Source organism: Zea mays, chromosome 3 (genome assembly GCF_902167145.1).
Source record: "Zea mays cultivar B73 chromosome 3, Zm-B73-REFERENCE-NAM-5.0, whole genome shotgun sequence".
NCBI classification, from domain to species: domain Eukaryota; kingdom Viridiplantae; phylum Streptophyta; class Magnoliopsida; order Poales; family Poaceae; genus Zea; species Zea mays.
This window is the reverse complement of record NC_050098.1, coordinates 112,546,848-112,560,713: the sequence shown is the minus strand read 5'-3', so window position 1 is coordinate 112,560,713 and position 13,866 is coordinate 112,546,848. Positions and strand designations below refer to the sequence as shown.

The window sequence follows — 13,866 nt, the reverse complement described above, 5'->3', positions numbered from 1 at the left end:
AAAATTCCGTTTTCTTCGCAAAACTTCAAACTAAGCACACACTTCACCCGTATTCACTCATATATACATATTTGTGAAGTATCAACTCAATTCCAAGTCATTTCATGCTCCATTTCGAATTTCAAACTTCCTATGGCATAATTCATCGTTCAAACGCCGTTCTCGCGTCGTTTGACCCTTGTTTTTCCAAATCACTCAGTTTTTGTGTCTTAACTCTCTGTGTATGTATTTATTCACATTTCATATACTTATGACTATGTTACTAATATGTTCTCACCTCTTCTTCCATTTCAGTGATCTCGCCTACCCGCGTGCCCGTCTCCTATCCTGCCTGGATCCTATCCAGCAGTCAGGTTAGGATCATGCAGACGAAGAATGTCTCATCGTCAAGGGGAGGAGACGATGAGGACCCTCCTCACCCCTTCAGGCAGGTCAAAGGGAAGATAGTTTGCCTTGAGCAGCATGAGGGCAGGAAGAAGAGACATATGGACAGAGTCGCTCGTGCAGCCCTTGTAGCGGCAGCAGCAGCAGAGCAGGTTGAGCGGGGAGGCCAGCTCCAGATTTCCTCAGATCAGATAGCCTATCTAGTTCGTCACCTCGCATCTCGACCTCGCTCCACTGCTCCCCCCACTCCTTCCGCCACTGTCTCTACTCCACCTCCCACTTCACCAGATCTTGTCACTCCAGAGCCATCCACTACTTCTGTTGGATTACCTCATAGTGAGCACTTGGTTCCTGCGAGGACCAAGGGGGAGCGATACCCTTGCGCGGGTGCTCCAACGAGGACTAGGGAAGAGTGTCGACTCTTCGATACCTCGGCAAAAAATTGGAGGAGTCTTCTCAACCTTGCGTTACATTCCACATTTAATTCAAGCATTTTACTTTGTTCAATTGTTTAGCAAGTAGTTGAAGTAATGTATTAGGATTGTTATCTTTCTAGTAGTATTCTCTTATTGCTAGTAGTTGGGTGACGTTGGGCTCTAGCTTAGGGTTTAAATATTTGCTTAGGATTTAATTGATGTTGAATTTTTAGAAAAGCCCAATTCACCCCCCCTCTTGGGCATCGTGATCCTTTCACGATGGAAGGAGATGGATGGGTTGGCCACAGAGATGCCGATGAGGAATGGTCATGTGGCACCCATGTTGTAGGGAGGCTCAAATATGGCAATTATGATGGACAATCCCAGCGCGTCGAGGATCTTGCCAATCTCGATCATGGAGACTAGGGGACCCATCCTCGGCGAAGGGTGCAACACTTGGCTACGAAGAAGCCGACGAGGAAAGGCCTTGTGACGCTCGTGTTGTAGGGAGGCTTGAAGATGGCAATTATGACGGTCAGTACCCTTGCGTGAAGGATCTTGCCAAGCTCAATCATGGAGACCAGGTGGCCATTCTCGGCGAAGGGTACAACACAAACAATCTCTAGACGAGCCTCGTCGCTGGTGGCCTCCATTTGCCCACCTTTATGTGCAACAAGCGTCGTGTCATTAGCCGAGCCAACACTCCTTGCATGTGTCGCTCCCGCCACAAAATTATGCTCGGCCCTATCGGGCACAGACACCATTGGTGATCGTAAGGACTCCACCTGGTTAGGGTCACAGTTCAGATCAGTTAGACGTGAGATTCTTATATCCGAGGGGTGCTCTTACCTTGGACCTCCCACGCGATGTCAGCCACCACGTCGAACGTGTCCCACTCCATAGCTAGTGCCGTCCGCACCAGCAACGGGATGACCACCAACGCCATGTAGCAGAGGAGATCCATGGAGTCTATCTCCCTGCATGAGGGGAGGGAGGTAGGGGAATGGAAATCAATCACACCTCAAACGGAATCGACCATGCGAGGGAACGAGATGCAGTGGCTAAGGCATGAAGGGTGGCGGCGGATGCGGTGAGGCACTTGGCCATGGCGGGTTTGGTACGGAGGGTGGCGGCGCTGGAGAGTTAGGATTTACGGCTAGGCTAGGATGTGGATGGGAGGAGGGAGCATGGAGCGGGGAAGGTGGGCGGGGTTTGTGGCTAGGATGGGACTTGGGAGGAGGGGGCAAGGGGTCGAGATTCAGGAAGGTGGGTGGTGCACGTTAAACCCTGGGTTTGATTTTTAAATAATATGAGGCTTTTTGTAAAACTAAATATGGTGAAAACTGTTCAACCACAGAAAAAGATAAGGAGCACTTTGGATTTTTTGCAATTTGGTTTCAGATTTTAATCATAGAAACGGAAGCTTATCCAAACCAAACTAAAAACTTCATCACAACAAAATCCAAGTTGCAAAAAATGAGAGGTTTCGGCTAGGGGAGAGAGAGTAAAAACTAGGGAATTTTACACTTCTCCCACTAGTTTGTACACTGTGCTCAGATCTACCCCTCCCTTATTTCTCTACTCAGTTTTCCCCTCCGACCCCCACACAGTGCTCAACATCCACCTCACGGACCTATTCTGTTCATTTACCGTCTTTATAAGGGGATCGCTCGCACGAACGCCAAAAAAAAGGGATTTACACTTCTCCCACTAGTATGTACACTTTGCTCAGATCTACCCCTCCCTCATTTCTCTATAGAGTTTTCACCTCATACCTCCACACAATTCTCAGCATCTATTTCACAGACCTATTGTGTCCGTTTACAGTCCTCACAAGGGGGCCGCTCGTACGGACGCCAAAAAAACTCCAGGACCAGCTCAACCGCATAAAAGGCAAGACTGGGATTTGAACCCATGAGCCCAACACAGATAGAGACGAATTGTAGAGACCACTCGGACAGATAAGAAATTTATATACCAACAACAAAACAGTTTTTATACTCGTGTAAACCAAACCAAAAAGTGCAAAACGCAACTTAATTGAAATTATGCTACCTAAAATAAAGTTCAACAAATCATAAATATATACATATAGATACGAAAATACAAATTTACTTGATATACATACTTTTTAAAAATGTAAATTTATGATACAATATTTTATTCTTGCATTTGTAAGTCTAAGCCGAAAAGGAAGTAAATACCAAATGTGGTAAAAATAGTGTTTTTTCTTTCAAAAGTGCACCATTAATTTATCTAACTGTTATTAATTTACTTCATGTAAACATGCTCCTTTTTATATTTACTAATTTATATGGTTTAAATGCCTTTTCAAGCCGAAAATAAATAAATAAGTAAATATGGTTAAAAAATAGCAGTGTTATACTAAACGCTAAACGATAAACAGTCGGTCATCCTCAGTTTAGCGTTTAATCGGACTACACGGATGTTTAAACGGATTAAAAAGGATTATACATGATTAAACGGATTACACGGCATAAACGACCTAAACGGTTAGCTACTGAGTAGTATTTAAACGACGTTTAAACGGTCTAAACGGGCATTTAGGATAACAATGAAAAATAGTGAAACTTGGCATGGAGTTATAATTTGGTCCTAGTTGCTTGATATAAATAGATCATGAGGTTATACAAAAGTGTGAATATAAATGTTTTACAAATAGACACATCTCTCACTAAGTTTCATAGCATTGAACTATAACATTATTGTTTGAGCTATATTTCTTACTTTTGTCTTTTTCGCTTCAAAAGTGCACCATTAGTTCATCTAAATGTTATTAACTTACTTCATGTAAAGATGCCCCTTTTGATTATTTACTAATTTATATGGTTTAAATGTCTTTTTAAGCCAAAAATAAATAAATACTAAATATAGTCAAAAAAATAGTGAAACTTGGTATAGAGTCATAATTTGGTCTTAGTTGTTTGGGATAAAAAAACTTAGAAGATTATACAAAATTATGAATAGATGCCATAGTGTAGGCTATTTTGTTCACGAGAAGAAAAAAAGATGCAAAAAGTGGGCCAAGGCATCAAGGAACCCAACACCTTACAAACTACCGAGCTATGACACACCATTATACTACGTGAATGTTATTTGTACAATAATAAAGCGATTTTATTTAAGCTTATTTTTGCAGTCTTGGGTGCTGTGGGATCGAAATGTTTGGCCTACGACACGTGGAGCGGCGGCAAAAATGGCTGGAGAGGGTCAGGCGCAAACGGGAACAATTCGGCTCCTAACAGTGGACCCAGCTAGTCGGAGCGGAGGCGAAGAGGTGGACCAGCGCTGTTAGTGACGGCCCGGGTGGACGGAAACGCTCCGTAAGGGCACCCACGAGGACGCGTGTAACAAATAGAGGCAAGACTGAGCACGTTTAAAATCTAGTTATTTAAATCCATACCCTTAGTTTGTCATTTCGTTATTTTTTAAATCCATAAATCTAAGGAGAAAACTGAGCAGCGAAAGCATCTCCAAGAGGACACTAAAACCAATCCGAAAATCTGTTTTTAGGTTGAAAACTAAAATTTCCTTCGTTCAACAGTTCCCCTTTCCTTTCCCCAAATTACAAGCATCCCTCGTTCCAGTTCTAATCTCCTTCAAATATCCGCGAGGGAACATCGTCCGCAATCCACCTCCACGCGCTATCATTCTCCTCGCCTCCTCTCGCTCGGGCCATGTCGCGCTTCTTCCTCGGCGCCACCCTGACCGCGCAGCGAGTGAGAGCATGTCCTCTTCTCTGTCGGATTTGCCCACCTCTTCTCTGTCGGCGTCTGTAGTCCCCGCTGCGGTCACCGCTCGCCTCGCCCTCTCTGTCCAACGCGATGGTCACACCGGCCTTCTTTCTCGTCAACCACCCAAGAGCTCAACATGAATGTGTGATGCAACAACTTAAATACGCGTGATGCAGCAACACCATGGGGTGATGACTTGGCCTTTAAAAGTTTTAAGAACTACTTATTAGTATTCTGATGTGAGTTAAGTATTTTTATGGCTAGTTTGGGAACTATTTTTCAAAAGGATTTTTATTTTATTAAGTGAAATTAGTTCATTTTTCATTTGATAAAAATAGAAATCTATTAAGAAAATGTAGCTCTCAAACTAACTCTTAGTAGATTTTTTTCCCAGCAGTCCTCAATATAATGTTTTGGAGAATAATTTTTTAGCAATGGGGACGGATGTAAAAATCTCTAAAAACTATGAGGAACATACAAATTTTCACGTCCATTTTTAGGTGCCTCGCGTATTCTTTAACCGCCGTCACTTGCGCTCACGGCCTCGCCTTCTTTCACGCGCGGCGCTCCTTCCTGCAAGATCGATCGAGGGACGAGGATCGGAGAAGAGATCGAGCAACTTAATTGTTGCCTGCTGCATCATCGATCGACCAAGTAAACTGGCGCCGTCCCGATCAGTGGTGTTGGATAGATGATGTCCCGTAGTCCGGGAGCAAGAAGGCGATAGATGTTCGGGTGCGGCTACCGGACCCAGTTCATCAACGGGCGCAGGGAGAAGTTCGTGAGGCTCGTCGAGGCAGACGCGCCGGCGGATTCGGCGTCCAGCCCCACTTCCGGCAGCGGCGGCGGTGCCAGCATGGAGCACGGGCACGGGCACGGGCACGGCGGCGGGTTCCACATGGACAGCTACTTCTCGGGCAACCCGGCGGCGGCCGCCGCCAAGTTCCGTGCGCGGTCGGTTCGGGTGGCGGCGGGCGTGATGAACCGGTCGGAGCGGCTGAGGAGCATCGGCCTCGTGTTCCAGGAGGACTTCCGGAAGATGTCGCAGCAGGTGTTCGACCCGCAGGACGCGTTCCTGGCGCGCATGAACCGCGCCTTCGTCTTCGCGTGCATCGTGTCCGTGGCCATCGACCCGCTCTTCCTCTACCTCCTGGCCGTCAAGTACACGGACAAGAACACCTGCATCGGCTTCGACCGCAACCTGGCCACCGTCGCCACCGTGGTGCGCACCGCCGTGGACGCCTTCTACCTGGCGCGGATCGCGCTGCAGTTCCGGACGGCGTACATCGCGCCGTCGTCGCGCGTGTTCGGGCGCGGCGAGCTGGTCATCGACTCGTCCGCCATCGCGCGCCGCTACCTGCGCCGATTCTTCGCCGTCGACCTGCTGTCCGTGCTGCCGCTGCCGCAGGTCTCCATCTGGAACTTCCTCAACCGGCCCAAGGGCGCGGACCTGCTGCCCACCAAGAACGCGCTGCTCTTCACGGTGCTGTCGCAGTACGTGCCCCGCCTGGTGCGCTTCTACCCCATCACCTCGGAGCTGAAGCGCACCACGGGGGTGTTCGCCGAGACGGCCTTCGGCGGCGCCGCCTTCTACCTGCTGCTCTACATGCTGGCCAGCCACATGGTGGGGGCCTTCTGGTACCTGCTGGCCATCGAGCGGCTGGACGACTGCTGGCGGGACAAGTGCACCAACCTCAACTTCCACCAGTGCCGCACCTACATGTACTGCGGCGGCGGCAGCCAGGGCCAGTCGGGCTTCCTCGAGTGGCGCACCATGATCCGGCAGGTGCTGGCGCAGGAGTGCGCCCCCGTCGACGGCAGCGGCACGGGGTTCCCCTACGGCATCTACACCACGGCCATCCAGTCGGGCGTCTACTCCACGGAGAACCTGACGGCCAAGATCCTCTTCTGCCTCTGGTGGGGCCTGCAGAACCTGAGCACCATCGGCCAGGGCCTGGAGACGACCCACTACAAGGGGGAGCAGCTCTTCTCCATCACGCTCGCGCTGCTGGGCCTCATCCTCATGGCGCTCCTCATCGGCAACATGCAGACGTACCTGCAGTCCATGACGCTGCGCCTGGAGGAGATGCGCCTCAAGCGCAGGGACTCGGAGCAGTGGATGCACCACCGCGTCCTCCCCGACGAGCTCCGGGAGCGGGTGTGGCGGCACAACCAGTACAAGTGGCTCGAGACGCGCGGCGTCGACGAGGACAGCCTCGTGCGCAGCCTGCCCAAGGACCTGCGCCGCGACGTCAAGCGGCACCTCTGCCTCCGCCTCGTCCGCCGCGTCCCGCTCTTCGCCAACATGGACGAGCGCCTCCTCGACGCTATCTGCGAGCGCCTCAAGCCCAGCCTCTGCACCGAGTCCACCTACATCGTGCGCGAGGGGGACCCCGTCGACGAGATGCTCTTCATCATTCGCGGCCGCCTCGAGAGCTCCACCACCGACGGCGGCCGGATGGGGTTCTACAACCGGGGGCTGCTCAAGGAGGGCGACTTCTGCGGGGAGGAGCTACTCACGTGGGCGCTCGACCCAAAGGCCGGCGCCAACTTCCCGCTGTCCACGCGCACCGTTAGGGCCATCTCCGAGGTGGAGGCGTTCGCGCTGCGCGCTGACGAGCTCAAGTTCGTGGCGGGGCAGTTCCGGCGCCTGCACAGCAAGCAGCTGCAGCAGACCTTCCGCTTCTACTCGCAGCAGTGGCGCACCTGGGCCTCCTGCTTCATACAGGCCGCATGGAGGAGGTACCTCAAGCGGAAGGCGGCCGAGCAGCGGCGCCGGGAGGAGGAGATGGAGGCCGACTCGTCCGGGGTTTCCACGAGCAGGTTCAAGACCACGCTCCTCGTGTCGCGCTTCGCCAAGAACGCCATGCGCGGCGTGCAGCGCCAGCGATCCGTCCGGGCCGACAGCCTCATCATGCTTCCCAGGCCGCCGGAGCCGGATTTCGGCTCCATGGACTACTGATCTGCATCCAGCTTGGTTGGCACCAAGAGACATGGTATGTATTTAATTCTCCCCATTATTTGTGAATAATTCGTCAGAGCAGAGGCTATTATGGTTTACTGGATTGATCAATACCCAAAATTTAGTTCAGCACTTTATTGGATGATGATGATACATAATAAACTGCTCAGGTATGTACCATCTAGTACACACTAGGAATCAGATACAGATATTGTACAAGAATGTATCTATCAATGGAAGTCCCTTTATTATGTTGTGGCTTCAGTCAAATATAATCTGAGCTGTGAAAAAATGATATTCTAAATTCTGAAATGTTGCTAGTTACAACCGGATCCTGCCAAAGCCATGCATGCACTCAGCTGCGTTGGCAAATTTGCCAGCTGAAAATCTTCAACTGTTTATGGTTGCTGCATGGCTTTAGATCTGCTGTACACCTGCACAACTCAAGCTCAGTATTTTCAGCCTTTAGATTTGCTGCACGGCTGGTCGGTTCCGCAATATCTCCACATGACACAAGTGTTTATGGTTGCTATTCTGTAGGACTCCATGTACCAGGAACTTAAATGCAGTATTGCAGTCTTTAGAAGTGCTTCAAGAAACCTATAGGAGCTGCAAGAAATGCGGCAGTTCTGATCAGCCCAGCGATCAGCCAATCACCAATGAACTTGATCCTACAAGTAGAGCTAGAGTATCTTCTTATCATTGACATTAACCCTTGTATCAGCAGACTGATCGATCATTTCCTTGCTTGTACTGGAGGCTTCATCGCTTTGGTCATCAGATTCCAATAGACAGTATGTCACACCATTTTCAGAATCCACCCTGTCAAAATCGTATCCTGTCTTGTCATTTTCCACCTTCATATCAGGTATCCCATTCGCCACTGGTGGTTTTATTGCCTTTATGTCTGGGCGGCTACTTAGACTTAACGACTGCTCTGGGGCTACCATTCTTGAACTATTACCATTGCTCTCCACTAAATCTGACACTCTTACCTGCAAGAAGGAATTTAGCTCAGATGAGAAATGGAAATGCTATGGGTTTTTTTCTCAAACACGTAGGAGAGCTGTGTATCCGTTCATTAAGAAAAAAAAAGGGCACATAAGGGAAAATGCTATGAATTTGAGAATGTTTTTTCAGATTTTACGAACCTGAAGAGGCTTCATAATATCAACTTCTTGGTCCCCAATGTCTTTCAGTGCTTCCTGAGCTTGTAGCTCCATTGAGTCCCTCACAAGCTTACTCAAGAAGGATACATCATCAGACATGACGCCCAGTCCTTTCAAAAGTATTGAACCTAGCTGCAAGCTGGTCTGCAGCGAAAGATTGACCAGAGAAAAGTGATCGCATGAATTCTTATATGCTGCTCTGTAAACACAGAATTTGTTTACAAAATTACCTCGGCATTTTCCAGGACAACGTCTGTTGCGCCTGCTTTCTTAAGATCTAACAAATGTGAGAGGTCTTGAGCTCTAGCGTATATCGGAACCTGTTAAAGCAGAAGGTATTGGCAATAATGTTTGTTAATTTGCATGCTTTTTACTCTTTCTTGGTTTCTATATAACAGTAAGGGTCCTCCCTCCTAAATCTAAAAAAACTGTGTTCTTGCCCAATGCTGCTACCATAGCATGTCTCAACTTGGTAAATAAATCCAGAAATTTCCTCAACGAATAATGCAGTTTCGCTTTGGAGTTCTTACCGCAGTGAAAGCTTGACGCAATCTGCTTACAGACTCAATTGTTTTTTCCTTTCCAGTATACATAACCATGATAGCTTTTGGAAACGTTATGCCAGCAGATTGCAGAACTGCAGGGCGTGAACCATCTCCGAATAGCACAGGAAATCCTGATTTTCTAGCTGACTGATAGGAGAGAACAAATAAGCTTAGTTAAATGCATGAAGACACATCAATCCACCTTTTGTGAGAGAAGGGAAGATGCATTAATCATTATACCAAAATGCTTTCTTATTTCCAACCTTTACAACAACAGGATTCAGATCGAATGCAACATATGGCCATCCTTCTGTGTCTTTCTCAATTCCAAATGACAATGGTGCAGATAAAAATTTAGCAAGCACCTGCACAAACACGAAAAATTATGGTATGCACTCAAATGACGCAAGAAAAGAAATATCATGCAAGACATAGACACCTGTCCCATCTCTCCAAAACCAAGAATTACAACAGGTTCAGTGGCACCATAATTCACCATCTCAGCAGGCTTCTGCAAAAGAGCATCTTAGAGTTCACAAGAAAAATATGCTAATGGTCAATGTGAATGTATTAATGATTGCAGTTACATACTTCTTTTTCTTCAGATCTTTCATCAATCATCCCTGCTACTCTTCTTCCAACTTCATTGAGTAAGGGAGTTAATGCCATCGACAGCACAACAACAATTATAAGCAGTTTATTCAACTCAAGTGGTAGGACACCGAGCCTGTTTGCCAAAGAAAACACCACAAATCCAAACTCGCCTCCTTGAGAAAGTAGCAGCCCTATCCTTACACTTTCTTTAAGAGTTAACCCGACTCTAGGCCCAATTGCGGTGATTATCAGTGTCTTGATTACAATAAGACCCCCCAACAGTGACAGAACATTAGGCCACTCCCGGATGAGAAGCTACATATCATGCAAAAGGTCAAGATGGATCAATGAGCATATAAACAATCTTTTGTTAACTAACGAAAAAACACAGCAATGCCCCTTTAAATATTACTTAGTAAGAATCCAGCAAATGGAAATGGAAATGGAAATGAAGACATGTAAGCCTATATATCTTAGCCATGGAAATACATGAACTACTCTTGAATAAAAAGTGTGATTGACATTCAACCATTTGTTCACTTGGAAAAACATAAACAATTGTACCTGCATGTCAATGGAAGTCCCTGTAGTCACAAAGAACAGCCCAAGCAACAAGCCCCTGAATGGCCTTATGTCAGCTTCAATTTGTGTCCGGAAATTTGTTTCTGCAAGAATGGCTCCAGCCAGAAATGCACCCAACTACATAGAATGATGTCAGGAGGTAAACAATCATAAATCCAAAAAACTAAAAGAGCACAATCTGGATATAACTGAAATTTTCAAATAGAACATACTGTATCACTAAATCCCAGCTTCTGGGTGATAAGTGATGTCCCTGCGACTGTAAGAAGACAGAGCGCAACAAATGCCTCTGAACTCCTTGACTCTGCAACAAACTGCGAGAATGATAATTCAATGTTTATTGTATACCAAACCAAAAGTTTATTGAACAAAATATGAGCATGTATTTCAGAATGTAGAAGGTAACATACCTCAAAGACACGTCTTATGAAGTATTTCCCACCAAGGGAAAGTAAGCCAAGCCCGCCCAGTGCCTTTAAGCTCTCAGCTAGTAAAATTGGCCACACACTTTGCTCTATAATATTCTGTAATAAAGCCAATAAATGTTATTGTATGACTCAATGTAATGTGAAGGCAAACATGCTCATGCTTAGGAACGTGTGCAGTAGCTAAACAAGTAGGATCCAGTAATATGTTAGTGACTATCTGTATGTTTGCAATGACAACTTTTTTTATACTTAGTAACTTAACATGCAAAATATTATCAACTACAAAAACGGTCTTAGAAATACACATATCCTTCAACACGATGTGACAGTCCTTAGGTTGCATTGTAGCATAATAGGAAAGTATATGAGGTGCATATTTTGCAGATGAACCTTCTGTAGTTTGATATATCTAAGTGCTAACCTTTTGCATACCTGACTCTCCAGCACAGGGAGTATGACCAACAGGGGGACAACTGCAATGTCCTGTGAGTATCAGCAGAATACATCCAGGAATTAATGCATCTCACACTCCTTGGAGGATTCATGAATAATGATAATTTGGAGGCAGGAAAATGTATAGGGCTTCGATCGGATACCTGCAGGAGAAGAATTCCCAGTGTAGCTGAACCAAATCTTGTTGGAAGTTCACCTTTCTCGGCAAGAAGCTGCAGATGGTATTCATAATCAATCACCAAGTGCAAAAAGTTTTAAAAAATGTAACTGTTGTAAGCATGACAAGTTGCGTGAATGATTTGTGTAACTAAAATGCCACTGTATGCATAGATGTTAGAGTGCATGTCGTGAGTCAAGCCATTCACCGAAAATAGACAAGCTACAAATGTGAAACTATGGATAAACTCAATACTTCAAAGAATGATTACTGATGTAATTACTAAATAGAGTGCACACCTGGAGAACAAAAGCAGATGAAGATAGTGAGAGGGCAGCTCCAATTACTATTGCTTCATCGATACTCCTGATGTTCACCTGCAGACCAAAACCAATTCAAACACTAATATCAAGAATGGCAAAAGAACTGAAGGAGCTTAGCCCCTGGCCTTCTAAGATGGCTTATTTCTGTACCCTGGGAACGAAACATCGTTATCGACTACAGTAAGGGTACTTTTCATTTTCAACTAACAATAAATCGTACAAGATCAGGTCTTGAATCAAAGAGAAACTGCAATATCTTTGTTCCTATGGCATCATTAGGAGGAAGCTCGAACGCCGTGAAAGCAAGGGTTGACAAAAGAACCTGCAGGACATCGAAATATATAGAAAATCAGCTTTGGCAACACTTTCCAAAATTCCATATGGAAACCAAGTGATCAAGTAGTAAGCCAAGAAACATCAGTGCAAAGCACATAACAGATTCAGACAGAGAACTTGGCCTAGTAATGGTTCATATCATGGAACATTAGCTCGATCGGAGTAGTAAGCAAGAGAACATCAGCGCATCAGGATTTGTTATCAGAAATTGGCAGGCGTGCATATACAGTAGCACGAGGAGGACGAATAGTCGTACCTGAGGCAAGCCCATCCCAAAGGCGTACCTCGCAAGAGCCTTGAGGCGAGAGAGGGAGAGCTCCAGCCCCATCTCAAACAGCTGCGGATGGGAGGCAGAGCGATAAATCAATCGCTGGACTAGAAGCATTTCATCCAAACTAATGGATATGAAATAACCAGGCTCTGTAAAGGTAAAGGGTACACCCACCAGGAAAAGGATTCCCCACTCGGAGAGCAGCTTAACGTCGGTGAGGTTCCTGATGAGGCCGAACTGGTTGAGCACGACGCCGGCGCAGAAGAAGCCGAGAATCTACGGCAGCATTTGGGCGGCGCGGCGTGTAAGCACGGGAGAGCAAGGGGCGGTGGGGGCGCCGCGAGGAGGAGGCGAGGCGGGGAGGACGGGGGGGAGAGATACTTCACTGGGCTGGCCTTGACGACGCGGAAGGCGGGGACGACGAGGACCGTGACGCCGAGGAAGGTGAGCGTGTCGAAGCCCAGGTCGTTGATCACCTCGACGGCGCCGCTGGCCAGGTCCATGTCCATCCCCGCGCGCGGAGCCCCGAAGCGCCTAGTCCTCTTCTTCCCGGTCGTCCCGTACCGGGGCGTCCTACCCACGCGACGGAGGACGCAGCGGGGCGACGCCGAGGTGAGCGCGGGCGCGGCGCGGGCCCGGCGAGCGGCGGAGGGCGGCGACGCGTGGTAGCGCGGGGGGAGGAGGACGTGCCGCGCCAGCGCCGCCGCCGCCGAAGCGGCAGCCGACGCCATGGCGCCAAGGCGAGCGGCGCGCGTACCGAAACTACCGGAACGGACAACGGAGCGGTTCGCCGGGACGTGTCGGTGCGCGCGCACGAGGACCACCGGAGGGCGAGGAGACACTGCGCCGTGTCGCGTTCGCGCGCCGGAGGGGAGGCCGTACTTTTTATCTGGCTGCGGGGCTTGGCGAAGTCGGAGGAGAGCTGGGTGGATGGATAAGATGTTGAGGCGACCGGAGCGCCGCGCGGGGCTTCGTCCGCCTCTCGCTGTCCCCGGCGCTGGGCGGGATGAAAACGGCCAAAAACGGACGCGGAAACTCCCCGTTTCCACTTAAATGTTTTTTAACGAAAACAGATCACATTTTTTAAAAAAAAAAATATTAGATCGTAAACGAAATCGGGGGCATACGAATGTACAAAAACGAATAAATACTAACAAAAATAAAAATAAATCAAATAGTTTAATGTTTTAGTATATGTAAATTCCGTATAATAATATAAACATATTAGCATGCATATTTGGTGGTTACTAAGTATATTATGAACCGTAATGATTATATAATTATTACACATATTACTTATAATATAGACTGAAATAGGATGAAAACGGAATAAATAAGGGACGAAACAAAGGAAAAATAAAGGACAGGATGGACCGTATTTAATCGGCCCGGGCCCTGCCGCCGACGTCGCCATCTCGGCCGTTACTAGTTCTCTCACGTCCACGCCTATTGTTTTTTTAACGATAAGAGCTCTTTAAAATACGAGATTTT

The 13,866-nt window shown here is 47.5% G+C and overlaps 2 protein-coding genes across 4 annotated transcripts; one reads left to right on the top strand and one right to left on the bottom strand.

Moving 5' to 3' along the window:
- The first annotated feature begins 5,101 nt into the window (after positions 1-5,101).
- Positions 5,102-7,768, top strand: LOC103650266 (putative cyclic nucleotide-gated ion channel 9). Its single transcript, XM_008675875.3, has one exon. It carries the CDS (start codon positions 5,283-5,285, stop codon positions 7,515-7,517), a length of 2,235 nt encoding a protein of 744 aa, XP_008674097.1. The 5' UTR covers positions 5,102-5,282; the 3' UTR covers positions 7,518-7,768.
- On the bottom strand, positions 7,621-13,381 carry LOC100382049 (uncharacterized). 3 transcript variants are annotated; one of them, XM_035965948.1, is made up of 17 exons: positions 12,757-13,376; positions 12,550-12,651; positions 12,361-12,441; positions 11,989-12,090; positions 11,745-11,822; positions 11,432-11,500; positions 11,268-11,318; positions 10,818-10,931; positions 10,620-10,721; positions 10,390-10,524; positions 9,823-10,140; positions 9,671-9,742; positions 9,495-9,596; positions 9,217-9,378; positions 8,917-9,006; positions 8,669-8,830; positions 7,621-8,512 (listed from the first exon to the last, which is right to left on the bottom strand). In XM_035965948.1, exons 3-17 carry the CDS (start codon positions 12,430-12,432, stop codon positions 8,201-8,203), a joined length of 1,941 nt encoding a protein of 646 aa, XP_035821841.1. In that variant the 5' UTR covers positions 12,433-12,441; positions 12,550-12,651; positions 12,757-13,376; the 3' UTR covers positions 7,621-8,200. The 3 variants fall into 3 exon arrangements, with proteins under 3 accessions (XP_035821841.1, XP_035821840.1, NP_001353693.1); XM_035965947.1 differs by having other exon boundaries at positions 9,671-9,739; positions 12,762-13,363; NM_001366764.1 differs by having other exon boundaries at positions 7,629-8,512; positions 12,762-13,381.
- Between the last annotated feature and the right edge of the window lie 485 nt (positions 13,382-13,866).